The sequence below is a fragment of the Platichthys flesus genome, chromosome 13 (genome assembly GCF_949316205.1).
Source record: "Platichthys flesus chromosome 13, fPlaFle2.1, whole genome shotgun sequence".
In the NCBI taxonomy this organism is placed as follows: Eukaryota; Metazoa; Chordata; class Actinopteri; order Pleuronectiformes; family Pleuronectidae; genus Platichthys; species Platichthys flesus.
In genome coordinates this window covers 212,810-232,272 of record NC_084957.1, presented here as the reverse complement: position 1 = coordinate 232,272, position 19,463 = coordinate 212,810, and the positions used below count along the sequence as shown (strand labels likewise).

The window sequence follows — 19,463 nt, the reverse complement described above, 5'->3', positions numbered from 1 at the left end:
ATTGAAGGCCGCTGTTTGCTGTTTTTTGATCGATGCATGCTGCTCATGTTGAACAGTTCTCGGGTCCTAAGATATCAGAAATATATTAAAGATGGACCAACTGAATCAAGATGGATGACACAACACAGATCGTTTGAATTTTTAAGATATACACAATCCAATTGAAGTCGGATCATTGTTGGTTTAAGATTAGAGACAGACGACATGCTCATACCTGAAATGGTGAGAGAAACCCGGCAGGAGGCTTTTCCAGCCTCGTTGGTGGCCTCGCAGCTGTAGGCGCCGCCGTCCGAGCTGCTGGAGGCTTTCACACACAGCACAGCCGCATTATTCTTGAAGCTGATGTCATATTTGTCAGAGGCATAGATTTCATTGTTGTCCTTGAACCACGTGACGTTGAGTGGCTGTGAGCCAGACACGCGACCCTCCATCTTCACCGTCTTACCCACTGAATCCACCATGGACTCCGAGGGCCTCTTGGTGAAGTTTGGAGGGACCTTTCTTTCTGTTTGTAGAGAAACGGAAGAAAATCAGCCCATGTTCTGAAGTAGCTGAAATGTAAACATGTATTGTGCACCGGCCAGCGGGCCGATACCAGAGTGTCAAGGAAACAAAGATGTGCAGCACAAGAGACAACAACAACATGAACTGCAACACAACAGCAAACATTCACAGAATATCCACCTAATAATAAAAATACTTTCTTCTCACTTTTTCAAATGTGATGTACAGTATCTGACCCAACCACAGCAACGTGAACGACATGCTGTCAGAAAGGTCTGAGTAAATATACAACCAACTCTTTTCAAACCCAACAACCACAGGACCAGAAAACCAGAAACGAGACAACATCCGGGACCATGAGAGGCGAGAAACCGTTGTTGCAGGGGAGGTTAGCATTCGTGACGACAACCAAATGAGGGGAATGAGTTGAAATGGAAAAGTGTTAGTGCGTTACCTATTTTAACATGAGCATGACAGGTGTCAGTTCCATCTGCATTGGAAATTTCACACGTGTATTTTCCCGCCGCTGCAACTCTGTCGCTGTAGAGGACGTCCAGTGTGCAACAGGAGTCAGTGGTTTTGATGTTGTACTGGTACGAAGCCCAGATGAGCTTGTCGTCTTTCTTCCATGTCACGTGGACCCTCTGGCTGCCGGTGTAAGTGCACGCAAGCCTCAGCGCTCTGCCCAGCTCGTGGCAGACGTCCTCGAGTTTCTTGACGAATCGTACGGGCTCTGAGAGAAGCAACGTTGAAATGAGTCATAGAACACACTGTCCTGTACATGTGGAGCATGAACGACTACGTTACGTCCCAGGAGTCCGTGGAGGATGTCATGCGTAGAAAGAGAGGCTACGTGAATGGAGGGATCTTAAACTCTACGTTAAGGTATGAAATGTCTCAGGTGGTGGAAAGGCCATGAGAGTGGCATTACAAGTTATCTCTGAGAAACAACCATTAAATGCATGATGAAACTAACAATAAAATCTACATGCACTGTGGAGCTGGTTAGTTTTACCTAGTGTGACATGAGCATGGCAGATATCTGAGCCTTCAGCATTGGAAATTTCACAAGTGTATCTTCCGCGAGCTTCTTCTCTGTCACTATTGAGGACTTCCAGGACAGCGCTGCAGTCTGAGGTCCTCATGTTGTACTGATACGAGGCCCAGATCAGCCGCCCGTCTTTCCTCCATGTCACGGTCACTCCTTGGCTGCCGCTGAAGGCGACTCGAAGTATCAGCGGTTTGCTGAGTGTGAACGTGGTGTTTTCCAGCTTCCTAATGAAGCGAGCAGGTTCTGTGAGAAGCAGTGATGGTTGTTAGATGCAAACGTGATGGTGAAGAAGCAGATGTTAGAACTACAATGAAATCTGTAATTATGAATCACTGATGAAATTCAATTAGCCTTAGTTAAATTGTGTGAAGTCAGGAAGAAGATATAACGCCAAAATGCCACCATGGTGCCGGAGCAGCTCATGTTCCACTGCAATGACACAACGGAGGGCAACATGTCCATGATGGAAGATCTAAGTCATTTTATTCGGTTCACTTATCAGGAACTACAACAAAAGAAGAAACGTTTCCTTCCCCATTTAGCTGTTTACTTAGTTGTGCAGTAAAATCCAGTGGAAGTGGAGCTGATCTAAGATCAGGATAAAACTCCTGCTGTCTCGAGCCTTGTGTCTATGAATGTTGGCCTGTGAGTGTCAGTGAGTGTGAGGTGAGATGTGTGTACCTTTCTTTGAGCTTTTACAAAGGACATAAGCGTCACAGATCACAGAGCATTCTGCGTTTGAAAGTTGACAAGAATAAACTCCGGCTGCTTCTTCTCCGTCACTAGTGAGGACCTCCAAAACGCACGAGGAGTCGCTCGTCTTCACGTTGTACTTGTACGAAGCCCAGATTGGCTTCCCGTCCTTCATCCAGCTCACGTGCACTCGCTGACTGCCAGTGTACGTGCACGTCAGACACAAAGGATCACCCACACGGTATGACGTGTCTTCTAGCTTTTTCACGAATCGCACTGGTTCTGTGAGAAGCAACAATGTTGTTAGTCGCGTCATGAAGCCTGGTCTGTTAGCAAATCAATGAATGAGCATGTTAGCTGAAGTTACCTAGTCTGACATGAGCGTGACAGACAGCAGAGCTATTAGCATTGGATATTTCACAGGAATATCTCCCAGCAGCCTCTTCTCTGTCACTGTTGAGAACCTCTAACACACAGCTGGTGTCTGTTGTCTTGACGTTGTACTTATACGAAGCCCAGATTGGTTTGCCGTCTTTACTCCAGCTCACATATATGAGCTGGCTGCCCGTGTACGTGACTTCAAGCTTCAGAGGCTGACCAACCCTGTAGGTGGTGTCCTCCAACGCTTTCACAACTCGCACAGGTTCTAGGAAGCAAGCACATTAGTTGTTAGTTGCCTGTGGACCAGTGAAAAGGTGAGTGAGATTATGTGAAATGGAGTAAATATGACTCATTGTTTTCAGTTGTTGATTTACCAATTTACTTTGAAACCACAGAAACTAAAGGAACCAGAGGAAACCACAAACTGCGGTGAATTAATGTAGAATGTAAAATTCAGCAAAAAATGAAATTCCATATCGTTAAAGAAAAATAGAATTGTTCCTAGCATGTTTTTGAAAACTGAAAACAACGAGCACTGACTATGATCCTTGATTTACCTAATTTGACCTGAGCATAGCAGATAGCTGAGTTTTCAGAGTTAGTGATTTCACAGGAGTATCTCCCGGTTGCTTCGAGCCGGTCACTGTTAAGAACCTCAAGGACACAGGAGTTCTCTGTGGTCCGGACATTGTACTTGTACGAGGCCCAGATTGGTCGGCCGTCCTTTCTCCAGCTGACGGAGACGCTGGGGCTGGCGCTGTAAGCGCAGTACAGCACCACCGGCTGGCCGAGTCTGAAAGTGGTGTCTTCCAGCTCTTTTAAAAAGCTCACAGGTTCTACAGGAGGCAATGGTGATGTTAGTTGCATGATTAATGTTTACATGGAAGGATTGGAATGATGATTAATGAGGTGCACTTGTTATTGGCTTTACCTATCTTCACCACAGCTTGGCAAATAGCAGTGCTTTCCGAATTGGAAATCTTGCATGAGTATTTCCCAACGGCTTGCCGACAATCGCTGTTGAGAACGTCCAGGGTGCTGGAGAAGTTGGTCGTCTTGACGTTGTATTTGTACGAAGCCCAGATGGGTTTTCCGTCCTTGGTCCAGCTGACATTAATCCTCTGGCTGCCGGTGAACGTGCACTCCAGCGTCAGAGGGTGGCCAACTTTATAGAAGGTGTTTCTCAGTTTTCTCACAAAGCGAACAGGTTCTAAGAAATCAGTTAGCAAGTGGTGTTAGATGATGTAAGCAGTGAGGTTCAGCCACTGAAAACAAAAACTAATACAGTACATTAATGTGACTCATCCTTAATTTAATATATGTGATATGTTGTGAAGTAAGTCATGAGCTAGGTAGCTAACATGGTTACCTAGTTTAACGTTAGCATGACAGACGTCAGATCCTTCAGCGTTAGAGATTTCACAGGTGTATCTTCCGACAGCCTCTTCTCTGTCACTGTTGAGGACGTCCAGGATGCAGGTGTCCTTGGTGGTCTTAACGTTGTACTTATACGAAGCCCAGATCAGTTTCCCATCCTTCTTCCAGGTCACACATACTCGTTGGCTACCAGTGTACGTGCACTTGAGGGTCAAAGGTTCGCAGAGTCTGAAATACGTGTCTTCAAGCTTTTTCATGAAGTGAGCGGGCTCTAGAAGGAGTAATGGTTGGGTTAGTTGCATGTAGCCTGAATTATGTTGTGCTGGCAGGCAGGTTGTAGAGATCATGTAGACGTCTGTCTAGATAAGAGCGTTTTGTTAGTCCCTTATGAATGCAACACTCTGCTGTTGCTCCTGAAGCACCACACAAGGTCTCTGTTGGTTAATGAAATGAAAGGAGATGGTATTTAAAGAATTTGTGACATTACCTAGGCTGACACGAGCGTGGCAGACGTCGGTTCCAGCTCCGTTGGAGATTTCACAAGTGTAAGTTCCTGCTGCCTCAGGTCTGTCGCTGTTGAGCACCTCCAGAATGCAGGTTGACGCGGTTGTTTTAACATTATATTGATAAGACGCCCAAATCAGCTTGTTGTCCTTCTTCCAAGTGACGTGGACCCTCTGGCTGCCAGCGTAGGTGCAGACGAGCTTCAGTGGCTGACCAACTATAAAAGTTGTGTCCTCCAGCGTTTTGATAAAGCGCACAGGTTCTGCGAGAAGCAAAGCTGATGTTAGAAATGAGCCCACTGTTATATTGCCATGCAATGCTGTGCTTCTCTGTTCATGTCAATGTAACTGAGCGAAGTATGAAGACAAAGCTACATTAGTATTTTTCACCTGAGCAAATCTTAAGGACATTCTCTGTATAATAGAACCACACAGTGTCTGTGTCTATCGTGATCAACAGACTGATCTGCAGTCAGTCGTTGGCATGTTCATTAACATAGAAGTAGAAGAAGAATGAAACAAGCATCACCTTTCACTGTCACATTACAGCTGATGGAGGCCGAACCCACTCGGTTCTCGGCCTTGCAGATATATTCACTGTCGTCAAACTTGGTCGTTTTCATCAATTTCAAAGTCGCGACACCATTTGAGAAATCCATTGAGCAAGTTTCAGACTTGCGCAGGTTTCCGTCAGCCTTAAACCAAGCTACGGAGATGTCAGGAGTTCCAGCTATACGGCATCTCAGGGTCACTGGGTCACCCACAGTGACCTCCACCGGCTCCAGTGGTTCAACAAAGTACGGTTGTTCTGAAGTGAAACATGATGTGATGATGATTTAGTACAGATGTTGAGTATTAGATGAACAAATTAAAATAACCACTCAATCGTTGAAAGATTACGAATTTTTAGAACTGAATCCCAACTTAATAACTCTAATAATGCTAATGATTTTACCTAGAATTGACACTTGGGCTTCGCACTTGTCACTTCCAACTCCGTTGTCTATTTCGCAAGAATATCTGCCAGCTGCCTCCATCTTGTCCGAGTTCAGAACCTCTAGGATGCAGGAGGTGTCTGTGGTGTTCACATTGTACTGATAGGAGGCCCAGATGAGTTTACCGTCCTTCTTCCAGGACAGATTGATCCTGGGGGTTCCGGCAAATGTGACCTCAAGCCTCAGAGGCTTTCCCTTTGCAGAGGAAATGTCCCTCAGCTTCTTCACAAAGTGGACTGGTTCTGAGAGAGGTAATGATGATCAGTTAAAGAAAATTCGTCTTGGGACGTTCACAGATGGTTCGAAAAGATCAAGTATCCTCATAACAAACCTTTGACAAACAGGTAAACTGGGCAGCTTTCCGTCCCAGCATGGTTTATAATCTGGCAGGTGTATTCTCCAGCTTGGGACTTTTCCACTTTGTGAAGAACCAAAGTGGCGACGTCGTTCTTCAGGGAAATCTCACAGCCTCGTCCATGCTGAACTTCCTTGGCTCCTCTGAACCATTTCACTTTCAGCGGGGCACTTCCTCGCACTTTAGCTGACAAAGACACATTTTTGCCAGCCAACATTTCCTTCGCCTCTGGAGTTTCCACAAAAGATGGAGGTTCTGCGTTCACATAAAAAATATGTATTGTAGGATAATTGATAAGTTTCTGTTTGATCCGATGATAAACTGCAACTTTATTCTCATCTACTGACCTGTCACACTCATGGAAGTGCTTGTCTCACTGGTTCCTGCAGCGTTTACAGCTTTGCAGGTGTATTTGCCAGAATCTGACATCCTGATAATCGGAACTATCAGTTTGCAGTTGTTATCAAAGCAACTGATGTCATAGTTCGGACCACTCTTGATCTCCTGGTCATTGTGGAACCAGGAAGTTGTTAAAGGTGAAGAACCAGTAACTTTACAGTCCATCTCACCAGGCTTACCCACAACGAGGTGGGTGTCTCTCAGCTTCCTTATAAAACTTGGAGGAATCAACTTATCTGTTGCCAAAAACACAACATGTAACATGTTATAAAACATTTCTGAGCTGAACGTTAAGTAAAAAGATTATTGTAATTATTTCATGAGAAAATAGTAGCATTAAAAAATCTACAGTGGCCACCAACCTGAGACAGAAAGTTTAGTTTTGCAAGAGGCTGAACCAATGTTGTTGGTGACCTCTAGTTTGTATTCTCCAGCATCTGCTTTGTCAGTAGACCGAATCTTTAGGGTGGCAACCTTCTTTGTGAAGGACATCTGATACTTGGCACCAGCAGAGAGGTCTTTGTCATCCTTGAACCACTTAATTTTCAGCTCTGCAGAGCCAGATACTCTGACCTCAAGAGCTGTGTTTTCCCCTGATTTCACGTTGAAGGAGTCTGGACTATCCACAATAGCAGCAGGTTCTAAAAATGTAAGGAAGAAGATATTAAGCCATACGAATCCTCACGGTGTCATGAGAGGTAACCAAATACGGTCTGTAACGCTACAAACCTAGAACGGCCACTTGGGAAACAGACTGCACGACTCCTGAGTCATTCTTCAGCTGGCAGGTGTATTGACCAGCCGTGGTGGAGTCACACTTGGGAACGACAAGCGTAACCACATTGTTCTCAAACATGATCTTCCTGTTGTCACCGTCTCTGAGAATGTGATCTTTATCCTGAACCCAGGACGCAGTCAGAGGCTCAGAGCCTTTTACTGTAGCTGTGAGAGTCAGCTTCTCGCCGAGCCTCACTGATTGGTCGACCAGCTTTGTGACGAACGCCGGTTGTTCTGAATAGTGACAAAAAGGTCAAAAGTGAGGAGACGTGATTATATTCAAACTAAGCTCTGTGGAAATGGCCAGTGGGTCTGAACTAACCTTTAAGAGTAATGGTCGTACTGCAGGATTCACTTCCTACACTGTTGGACACCCTGCACTCATAAAGATCAGCGTCCTCTCTGTCCAGTTTCAGAATGTGAAGCGTGGCAGAGCTGCCTTCACTCACCATCTTATATTTCCTACTCTCCTTTAGCTGCCTTTTGTTTTTGTACCAGCTAACCTGGAAAGGTGGAGTGCCATACATCTCACAATGTAGGCGGGCCTCTTTCCCTTCAATGCCCTCCACTGGGTTTGGAGTTTTGATGAAGGATGGGGACTCTGGAAAATACATTGAGATATCTTAACTGAAGTAACAGTCATGGACAACCAAGTCTCCACTGCAAGCAAATCAGTGGGACAGTTCCCCTGGAAATCAAATCCTTATCGGGGGTCATGCTGAGGTTCAGTCCATGCTTGAGGATCCATCCAGACATTGACAGAAAAAAGCCCAATGATGATTAGTGAGGAAATGGAAAGATTGACTTTATGGTCATGCTATTGGAGGAAGGTTGGTGATTTCACGCTGGGATCAGTGAAACAACACGAAAAAATCAAGGTCATTCCGTGGGTCATGTTTAAAAAATGAAGAAAAAACTTGTCTTGAAAAAGAGGTGGCACTCAGACTCATGCTATCTGACACACTGGAGGACAGAAATCAGTTTTGACTGAAATAAAAAGTCGGACTCCATGCTGAAGACTTTAAACAGGGCATCTCCAGACACTCTCCATTCCAGATGTAATATAAAAATCAGCATCACAGGGAATAGTAATTCTTTCCTTCGCATGCTGCACAAGTTTAGGGGAAACAAAATCCACACAAGGTGTAACCTGTGAATCTACTTGATAGCTGACCTTGAACTGAGAGGACACTGCTGCAGCTCGCACTGCCAGCATCATTGTGAGCCTCACAGGTGTAGACTCCGTTATCATCCAACCTCGTGGTGTGCAGTTGGAGGTACGCAGCCGAGTCAACAAACATTATTTTATAGTTGCCTCCGTCGGTTATCTTTTGGTCGTTTTTATACCAACTCATGTTCAGGGAGCGTGAGCCGCTGGCCTTGCATTGGAAGCGGTGTCCCTGGCACTGCTTCACAAAGGTAGTAGGAGGCAGTTTAAGGACAAACTGAGGAGGTTCTGCAAAATCAAGAAAATATCAAGTTATCATCGTCGGTAGAAAATTCACTTGAGCATCAATGTGACGTATGGAGGATGTGGACGGGTGACAAGACAGATATTCCTAAAAAGAAAGGATATCGTAACAAGGTCAGGTGGAGGAAATGAAGATGAAGAAAGAGAAGCTGTGAAAATGGGAAAGAATAAGATGGAGCTAACTGAATGGTGGACAAAAAGAACCAAGTCCAACCTTTCACCAACAACTCTGCTGCACTCTTCACGGAGCCGGCCTCGTTGCTAACTTGACAGGAATAAATCCCACAATGCAGAGTTCCAACGGAGTTCAGCTCTACAGAGGAGGAATAGGTCTCCAGTCTAATCGAACACGATGGCCCAGTGATGAGTTCGATGTCGTCCTTGAACCATTTCACTGTAAGTGGAGGCGTTCCATCAAAAATACTTCGGAAGAGCGCAGTCGACTTCGGAACAACTGCATGAGACTCAGGCTCAGCAACAAATCTTGGTGGCACTAAAACCATAAGAAGAGCATGAGAGTACAGAACTAACTTTGAGTTCAGAATGTGAGGAAGTCGACCTTTGACTGCTGACCTTTAGCTGTGAGAACTCCACTGCACACACAGCTGCCTGCTTGGTTGGTCACTGTACAGGAATACTCTCCTGTGTCAGAGCTCTCTGTCAGAGCTAACTCCAGTGAAACTGTGTTGTCGGCATTCAGAAGTTTATATTTGCAGCTGTTGCTGATGATTTGTTTCCCTTTGCGCCATTCGACTGACAGTGGAAGAGAACCGGACACTTTGCTTTCCATCGTGACCACCGAGCCCATAACTGCTTGAATGTTTGTTAATTTCCTGACAAACGTTGGAGGAATGACCTCTTCTGTTTGAAACCATAATAACATATAATTACAATCCAAGAAAAAAACGTATTATATTTGTTCCACTAAGAGTTGGAGGTTATTTTACAAACCTAAAACAACCATCATGATTTCACAGCTGCAAGTTCCAACAGAGTTAGTAGCTTCAAGCAGATACTGTCCGCTGTCGTCCAGCTGAGATGCCTGAATGATCAAACAACTCCGGTTGTTCTCGAAGCAGAGACGATGTTTTCTGCTGGTCTGGAACTCTTTGCCCTCTTTGCTCCACCTAACACTGATCGGAGGAGTTCCAGCTACGCTGCATTCAAGACTAACAGGATCTCCACACGTCACTTTGACTACCTCTGGCTTCTGTTGGATTGAAGGTGGTTCTACAAATGCAAGAAAAAGAGATGAGCATTTTCTGTAAGATCTAGCTTTATGTGAGTCATGAGAACTTTGCATGTAGAAGCGGTACCTCTCACTAAAAGAGTGGCAAAGCATATGTCCTGCCCGGCTTCGTTTACGACCCGACATGTGTATGTTCCCTGATGAGCGGCCTCACAGGCAGGAATCCTGAGAGTCGCCTCTTCGCTCTCAAACTTTTTCTCGATCTTGGAGTCTTCTGAGATCCAGTCCTCGTCTTTTTTCCATTCTACAGAAAGAGGCCGAGAACCATCTACGACGCAGCCAAATACCACAGTGTCTCCCAGAACACTGGAGACATTTTCCATCTTCTTTACAAACATTGCGGGAACTGATACAAACAGGAGAGTCGAGTTAATACCAGCCACTGAACATGTTGTTTATCAGTGTTCAATCATCTGTAAAACAAACCTTTCAGAGACAAGGCTGCAGAACCAGTGCAACTTCCAACCTCATTGGCTGCTGTGCACTGATAAGAACCAACATCTTCCACATTACAGTCCTGGATGTTCAAGCTGCCCTGGTTTTCAACAGTGACACACTTGTGGTTGGATTTGATCAGTTTTCTATCTTTGAACCACGTGTACTTTAACGGAGAACTTCCTGCCACTTTGCAGCTGAATGCTGCTGTGGAACCTTTAATGACTTCGAGAGACGTTAGCTCATCAACGAATGATGGAGGCTCTGAAATAACAAAGCAAATAAAACTAGAACGACCTCTGATTTCCTTCTGGGATCTTATATCTAATAACCTCTCAAATGAATGCTGATGAGATGTAGACGTGTAGGTAAACCAACCGTTCACTACTAGCTCCGCACAGCAGCTCTGTGTGCCGGCTTCATTTCGAGCCTCGCAGAAATATTTCCCGCTGTCTTGTTCACTAGCTTCATGAATCCATAAAATGGCTACAGAGTCTGAGAAAGACATCTTGTGTTTGACGCTCTGCTGAATCTTGGCTCCATCTCTGAACCAGTGCACAGAGATCTGTGGAGAACCTGCGACCTCACACTCAAACATCGCACTGTCTCCTACTCTGACCATCAACACACCTTCAGGTCTGTCAGTAAAACAAGGAGCCTCTGAAAAAATGCAGAATACAGTTATACACAGTGGTGATCGCTGCAAAGAAAAGTGACCAGTAGAAAATAATATTGACCTTTGACAAAGAGTGTCGTCTGACAGGAAGTGGAGCCGACGTCGTTCTGGATCTCACACACATATTCTCCAGAATCAGAGGTTTTAGCAAAGAGAAGCTCCAATGAGCTGCAGGTGTTGTCTTTGGTCACGGAGCAGCCGGCACTGGACCGAATCTCCTTCTTGTTATTGAACCATTTGATGGTTAGTGGCGGCGTGCCAGAGAGCAGAACGTTAAACTGGACCTTAGAGCCCGGCAACACGTTCATGGACTCAGGCTTTTCAAGAATACACGGAGGTTCTGTTTAGGGACAAAACCCAAAACATCTATGATAACACAGTCAAAGAGGTGAAGAATGAGCTGAGGTTGCAGAATGAATTCTAACCTTTAACAAACAAAGAGCCGGAGCAGCAGACAGATCCCGCTGAGTTCGTAGCCATGCAGGTAAAACTGCCGCTGTCGCTACTGTCAATATCAGAAATCTCCAGAAACGCGACATTTTCAAAAAATGAACATTTCTGTTTGTCATCAGTCTGGATCTCGTTCTGGCCTTTGTACCACTGGATGGTTATCGGCAGTGAGCCAGACACGAGACAATCCAGATGAGCAAACGACCCTTTGATTCCTTCCGCCTGCTTCAGTCTTCTTGTGAAAGACGGTTTTATAATCTGATCTGTTACATACAAAGTGCAAAACAGTGTTAGTTTGTTTGAAAATAACAAATAAGATGGAGATATGAAACCTCGGGATAAACTGACCTAAGACGTATACTGATGCCTCACAAGAACTGAACCCGGCAGCATTAGAAACCTCACAGGTGTATTCACCAGCGTCATTGGTTTGGGCTTTTACAATGTTGAGCACAGAGCTGCAGTCTGTGCTCTGAACTCGGTATCGCTGACATGACGTCAGCTCTTTTCCCGCCTTCCTCCATCTGCACTTGAGCGGTTTGGTGCCTGAGAATCTGCACTCGAGTCTGGCTGGGTCACCCTGCGTTACACTGACGGACTTTGCCTGTTCTGAAATACTTGCTGGTTCTGAGACAGAGAACACGAACAGGTGTGACGGACAGAAGCATCAAGCGAGACATAGAAGCGACGGCAGTTGAACAGAAACATCCCACAAACCTGTGACTATGAGCACAGCAGCACATCTCTGAGTCCCGGCTTTGTTCTGGGCCTCACACACATATTTCCCACCATGTGACAACTGAGCATTTTTAACATTCAGCATGGCACTTTCTTTTTCAAAGGACATGTGAACATGCTCGTCTTGTGTGAGCTCATAATCGTCCTTGATCCAGGAGAAAGACATTGGCAGTGATCCAGACAACATGCACCTCAGAGTAACGTCAGAGCCCACTGTGCAGGACATGTTGTCCAGTCTCTGAACAAATGACGGAGGTTCTAGTGAGAGAAGACCACAGGTCAGACCACAGCTAAATCAAGTCCAGCAACTCAATTTCTAACAGGTTTTAATAATGTGCAACTGGGTGAGTTGAAATATGGTGAAAATGTCCTGGTGACTGGATTTAAAAATAAATGATCAACATTAGCATGCAAACATGATTAATGAAGAACCTGGACAGGCTGGGATGACTTTAACAAACCTTTCAGTGAAATCTGGCAAGAACACGATGTCTCCCCAACGTCATTGGTCACCGTGCACCGATATGTGCCAGCGTCTCCGCTCACACAGTTTGAGATGTCAACAGTGACTGTGTCATTTTCGATGCTGACTTTGTGTCTTTTGTCGTTTCTGATCAACGCATCATTGAGGAAACAACTGATTTCAAATGGAGCAGAACCTGAAATGGTTCCTTCCAGGACGATATCAGATCCCTTCACGAGCTCAGCCGATTCAAACGGCCTCATAAACACTGGAGGCTCTATAAGGAAACAGATCATGTTTTATTCAAAGAAGAGGTTCTGGTCCACAGAATGTGTTAAACTGTTCAGAACGAATCTGAGTCATTGGACCAATGAAGGTGCATCAGTGATTTTAAACCTCTTTGTGTTAGACTCTGTCCTGATCAGACTGTCAATAAAGATGGAAGACAAGCGGTATAGGTCATACACCATCCTCCTCCATGTGAGCACATGGGACATGGACCAAACTAATAACTAAAAGTAGATGCTAATAAAGGTTTGTCAAAGACGGTTTCTGTCATTTGAAGTATTTCAAGTCTTCATGCTTCTGATCAGTTTGGTTTTAATTAGACTTATGGCTACACTCCATGATCACTGCAACACAAGATGGCAGTTTCATTTCAGATTTGTTTCTGGATGCTTGGAGGAAGTGGAGACAGGATGTCCATCTTTGTTTACAGTCTGGAGGACTCACAGAGTCACAATGGAGTCGGATGAAACACTGAGATCAAACCTCAGGTCTCTGTGGGAAAGGGACATGTGGACCAGCCTCAGTTTGCCTGTGTATGAAGAAGAAGATTGAGGACTGTACCAACCTTTGACTGTCACTGAGCTGCTGCACTGGTCGGAACCAGCATCGCTGGACGCCACACACACATACTGCCCACTGTCCTCTACACAGCAGCTCCCGACCTCCAGAGTTGCTATGGAGCTGTCAAAGGTCGTGGTGTGTCTGGGCTCTGGGAGCATCTCTGAGCCGTTTTTAAACCATGTGATGACAATCACAGGACTGCCCTGAACTTTACAGGACAACCTCAGAGGCTGTCCGGATCTGAGCAGCTGTGACGGCTCTGGCTTCATTGTAAATGTTGGTGCTTCTGTAAATTCAGAGCAGCAATCACAGTAAAAATAAGAGGACAAAAATAATCAGCTGATAACTTTTAAAAGAGAGAAAGAAACTCCACCTTTCACAAACAGCCCCGCGGTGCAGTCCACCTTTCCGGCGTCGTTGGATACTTGACATGTGTATTGAGCAGAATCACTGGGTTTCACAGAGTGAAGCTCCAATGAGCTTGAAGAAGCGTCTTTCTTTATGAAACATTTTCCTCCAGTGAGAATCTCTTTCTCCTCTCTGAACCACTTCACCACCAGAGGAGCTGTTCCTGTAAATGCGGATTGTATGACAATGTTCGATCCAGGTGAAGCATTCTGAGATTCAGGTTTCACTGTGAAGGCCGGAGGTTCTGGAGGTTTTTGGGAAAAACAATGAATAAGTATCTGATGATGTCTAAGGTCTGACTCAGATTCAAGAGGAAGTCATTAACTGCTCTGACCTCTGATGCACAGAGTGCCGCTGGTTTCTTCCTGCCCGGCAGAGTTGGAGGCTCGGCAGGTGTAAACACCACCATCGTTCTGATGCAGGTTGGTGATCTTCACCGACACCAAGCTCTCACTCAAATCAACCTGATATCTCTCATCACTGTGGATTTCTTTATTGTCTTTGAACCAAGAAACAACCATTGGCTGAGATCCAGAAACTCTGCACTCCAACGAAACCTGACTACCAACACGTCCGTCCACTTTCTTTAGACTTTTGGTGAAGGACGGTGGAACGGCTCGATCTGTGTAGGAAAGTATGTCAAACAATTTCAGAGCCCAAATCATTCGCTTGTTATTGACGAGGTACTTTTGGCAAAAACTGACCTATAACAGTGACCGAGCAGCTGCACTCGTCTTTTCCCACTTTATTGGACAACTCCATCTTGTACTCTGAGGTGTCTCCTTTATCTGCGGAGAGGATCTTTAAGATGGCCGTGTTCTCCTTCATCGTCATTTTATATTTACGGCCACTGATCATCTCTTTTCCATCTTTAAACCACTTCACTCTGAGCTCGGGGCTTCCAGAGATGGTGCAGCTGAGTGTGGCTGAGTCTCCTGCGCTCACACTGATGGACGCTGCCTTCTCTACGATCCTGGCAGGTTCTAAAATACAATACAAGCTTTAGATTCTGCAAAACATCTGCCTCTGAAATATTCCTGACATACATGAACGTGTTCTGACCTTGAACTGTTAAGACTGCTTCACATTTCTGCTGCCCTGCCTCATTCTCGGCGATGCAAGTGTACTTGCCACCATGTTTGATCTCGACACAGGAGAAGGCGATGCTAACGATGTTACGTTCGAACTTCATCTGGACATTTGGGTCGTCGTCTCTGAGCAAATCAGAGTCTTTCATCCATTTAACAGTGATGGGAGCGGAGCCCTTAATGGTTCCCTGTAGCTTCACCGTATTTCCAAAAACTGCTGTGGCGCTCTCAAATCTCTTTGAAAACATAGGTGGCTCTGAAATAACAGCATGAGTCAGACTCACATAAGAAATAGATCAATAACTATAACTAAACCTAATAGTGTATTTTATTCTATCACCTACCTTTCTGTTTAGTTGTGGACTTTGAGCTCACAGACCCGACCTCATTGGAGACGACACATTCATATTCACCAGAGTCCGCGCTTTCAAACGAGTGGATCTCCAAAGAGCTCAGGGATCCCTGAGACACTATCCTGCGCTTCTTATCTGATGACAGACATTTCTTATTCTTTCTCCATGACACCTCAAAGGGTGCAGAGCCAGATATTTCACAGTGCAACACGGCCACAGATCCCCTGAGCGCCTCTACACACAGCAGCTCCTGTTTGAACGATGGCGGCTCTACAGAAGAACAGACACTTCAGTTAGACGTGTTCCTATTCGGACGGAGAGTGAACCTGCACGAGTCTACACACCTTTCACCGTCACTTTAGTGCTGCAGCTTTCACACCCGGACTCATTGAGAACCTCACAGGTGTAGTTTCCACCGTCAGTCAACATGACGTCCTTAATTTCAAGAGTGGCCACGCCCTCTTTTAGCCTGACGCCGTGTCTGCTGCCAGCACACAGCTTGCTGTTATTAAAGAACCAGCTGGTGTGAAGTTCAGGCGATCCTTTGACGGAGCACTGCAGCCGAGCGGCGCCGCCCTGCTTCCACACCGCGGAGGCCTCCAGCCTCTTCACAAAGACGGGCGGCTCTGCAGAGGTGTGTGGTTACAAAGAGTCACCGTGAATCAAAGACAAACTTCACACCAGCATCGACAGAGAAGAGGTTTAAGATTTTAGACATAAATCAGACACCAATTAATTAAATGTTCATTTTCATTGCTGCAGATTTGCAAGAGCTTCAAATTCTGCAAAATCCATGAAAATGAACTAGACCGCTCTTACCTTGGACCTTCACCACAGTGGAGCAAATTGCACTCCCAGCTTCATTTGTCACCGTGCATATATACTGTCCACAATCCTTCAGTGTGGTCTTTAGGATATCAAGTGTGACAGTCTTATCCTCGAAAGTCAGTTTACAGTCTGGAGACTGGTGGACTTTTCTACCATCTCTGGTCCACGAGACACTGACTCCAGTGTCCTCGTCCACCTGACCCTCCAGGTGCAGAGGAGCACCGACCACGGCAGCCACAGTGACCAGGGGCGTCACAAAGGAGGGTTTGTCAATGACATGCAGCTCCATGCCGCTCTCAGCCGTCCCAACATTATTGGACACTTTGCAAACATAGCGCCCCCTGTCGGCGGCCTCCAGGACGGTTATCTCAAGAGTGTGTTTGTTCTTTTCACAAGAGGTATGGAAGTGTGTCAGCCCTTCGGGTAAGACCTGCTGGTCTTTGAGCCAGACGACATTGAGAGGAGCAGATCCTGATATAACACACTGTATCACTGCCCTCTTACCAACAAACACAGTCTGAGGCTCAGGCTCAGTTATAAAGGAAGGAGGACATTGTTCTATAAGAATTAAGGAGAAGAAGAAACATTAGTAGTAATTTGTCAAACCCTGTTTATTAACTTCAACCAAAACCTGCTAATGAGACAAAACAAAGCAGCAGAGCAGATATTCGGACTTATCACCAGAAGAATCAGAAACCAGCAGAGACGATAACAGATCTAATCAACCAGCGAAGGAGAAGGAAAGTGCGTCGCTCTTACCTGTCACGCTGAGAGAGGCGGAGCACTCGTCACCACCGTGCTGGTTGGACGCCTTGCAGCTGTATTCACCGCTGTCGTCCCTGGTCGGGGTCAGAAGCTCCAGTGAGGACATGCTGAAGCGACTGATGATCCGGTACTTATCCCCCTCTTTGATGGGGTTTCCATCCTTGAACCACTTGAAGCTCACATTCGGAGCGTCTTCAGTTTCACATTCGAACTTGGCGGTGTTGCCAATGTTGATCTCCACAGGGACGATTCTGTGTCTGAACACAGGTTTCACTGTTTCGAAAGAGAAGAAAGAAAAAGATAAATTAAATAAAGAGAAGATGAAACAGAGAGGAAGGTTTCTACAGAAGGTGGTGATGAGGTGACCTGGTGACACAAAGTGATCCTGCAGGGACTGTGGAGGAAGGAAATGGTTTTAGGTTGAGGATGAAGACATGAACAGGGATACTGTGATAAAGAAAGAAGAGGAAACATGCAAAGAGGAATGGAGCAGGAATGAAGGATGTCTAAAGAAATGGAGTTTTAGGTGCCTCCCGTGAAAGAAACAGGATATGAATGTGATATGTTTTTGGAGGGATGATGAGCTGTGAGGGAAGAGGGAATATTCCTGTTGTCTGCTGAAAAACCTCAAACCTCCATATTTTATTTTGATTTTAACTGAGTAGATTCAACTTGTGAATACAACTTCCGGTTCTGATTTTGAGTTTTGAGGTTTGCAGACAACAGAAAGTGCTGAGTTAGTTGATGATGATAAAGAATTGTCCATCATCAAACCTCTTGACACCACAGTGAGTCTTGAAGACGTGGTGGTCCTGCCGACTTCGTTCTCGGCCTCACAGACATATTCTCCTTGATGCTTCTCCTTCAGAACCTTGCTGATAACTAGTGTGTATGCATCGTGATCTTTGGAACACTTGAACTCTTTGCCAGATTTTAACAGTTGCCCATTTAAAAACCAGTTTACGTTGGTGACATACTTTATGGTTGCAGTAAAAACAGCTTTGCCAGTTTCCTCAGCATGAATGTCTTCCAGACACCCGACGACAACAGGACAAACTACCCGACTGTCCGAGGACTCACTGACTATGATGGCCTCTGAGAGATACTCCTCTCTGGTCACTGTGTGGACAAACGTGTCCAGTCGTTGTTGGGCCACAGAGACAGTGACCTCCCTCTCTGACCTCTGCGTCTCACTGCTCACCTGTTTAGACTCATGGATCTCTGATCGACTCTGAACTGTTGCACTTTGGAAAGACGCCCTGGCTTCGGTTCTAACGGCTGCAGACTGAGACGCAGCAGCAGGAATCCCGGCTGCACTCTCTGCCACCATCACAGTGGCCACCACAGAGGACAGCACCTCTTTGGATGCTGCTGAGCTGACCAGCACTTTGTGAGGCTTTTCGATCTGCATGGAACCGGGCTGCTCTGATGTAAGACTTTGTTGCTCCTGGAAAACCATCGCATGCAGCGCGACCTGGAGTTCAGACCTGAGGTCAGCTGTCTGAGGGTATTCACCCACAAATGACAGATTGATCTCCATGGGAGAACCTGGGTTTGTGATCAGATAAGTGTGCATGGCTCGTTTTGGTTCTCGTTGAACCTTCACCTCCTGCACCTCCACTGCCTCTAACCTACCCACAACATCAGCCAGTAGCAGCGGCTGGTCAGTGGCCACAGCAGACTGCAGAGCATCTCGGAGCTGACAACGCAGATTCACATTGGATGGTTTTGGGATCTGAATCACAAAGTTGAGCTCTTTAGGCAGAGTCAGAGCATCCTGCGACTCGTGGACAAACAGGATTCCTTCAGGCTGCTTCATCACGCTGACGGCTGAACCTTCAGATTTATGGATCTCAGTTGAATGCTCTCCAACAATAACCTGCTTTTCTTCCAGCAACACAGACTGTCGGACCGACTGTCCCTCTTGGATCTGGACAGCAAAGTCCTGCTCCGTAGCTTCTAGAACAGCACAGCTCTCAGTGACAATGCCCTTCTCCTCTATGAAAACAGGCTTTTTGGGGATTTTGGGCTCAACTTTCCTCTCAAGCATGAATTTCTCATCAGTGTTAAGACCAATGGTGTGACCTTCCTCCAGAGTCTGAGTGTCTGTGACATTCAAAGCCTGCATGATTTTCCAGTCATCCTCTCTCTGGACTAGCGCCCTCTGCTGTTTCATGTCAGCAGAGAAAGGCATCTCCTTCGGGAGCTGCATGGGCTGAGAGGAGACCGTCAGGATGTGGGGAGCTCTGGGCTCTGTGCGATGCAGGGACTGATTCCTGTTCACTTTCAAATCAAGTTCTTTGTCATACAATGCTGTGATCTCTCGTTTTTCCTCTGAGGTAGCTGCATGCCTTCTACACTTTTCTTTTTTCGGTATCGCCACCTGCTGGTCAGGTTTAATGATTGTAAGTATGCCTTCTTTTGGTAAGACTGATAAAGAATTAACGGACTGAAGGTATTTTGTTTGTGGTATCTCTTTCTTTGGCTGAATTGATGTGGCGTCCATCTTTGTTGTAAAGTCTGAGGTTGTCTCACAAACAACAGTCCTCTGCTCTTCTTGAGTCACTGAATGCACCAGAGTCGGACTCGTCCTCGTCGCTCCCTGTTCGGCCATGGGCTTCTGGCTGCTGAACCTGCCCTCAGACTGTAAAACAT

General features: G+C 45.8%; 1 protein-coding gene across 1 annotated transcript in view; it reads right to left on the bottom strand.

The window, feature by feature from the left end:
• ttn.1 (titin, tandem duplicate 1) overlaps positions 1-19,463 on the bottom strand; it is a 153,251-nt gene that overhangs the window by 105,357 nt on the left and 28,431 nt on the right. Inside the window, exons 39-40 of the mRNA XM_062402149.1 lie at positions 16,803-17,081; positions 215-505 (exon numbers count right to left, since the gene is read on the bottom strand). Of these exons, the coding sequence (XP_062258133.1) occupies positions 215-505; positions 16,803-17,081 (570 nt within the window). The remainder of the gene's footprint in view (positions 1-214; positions 506-16,802; positions 17,082-19,463) is intronic.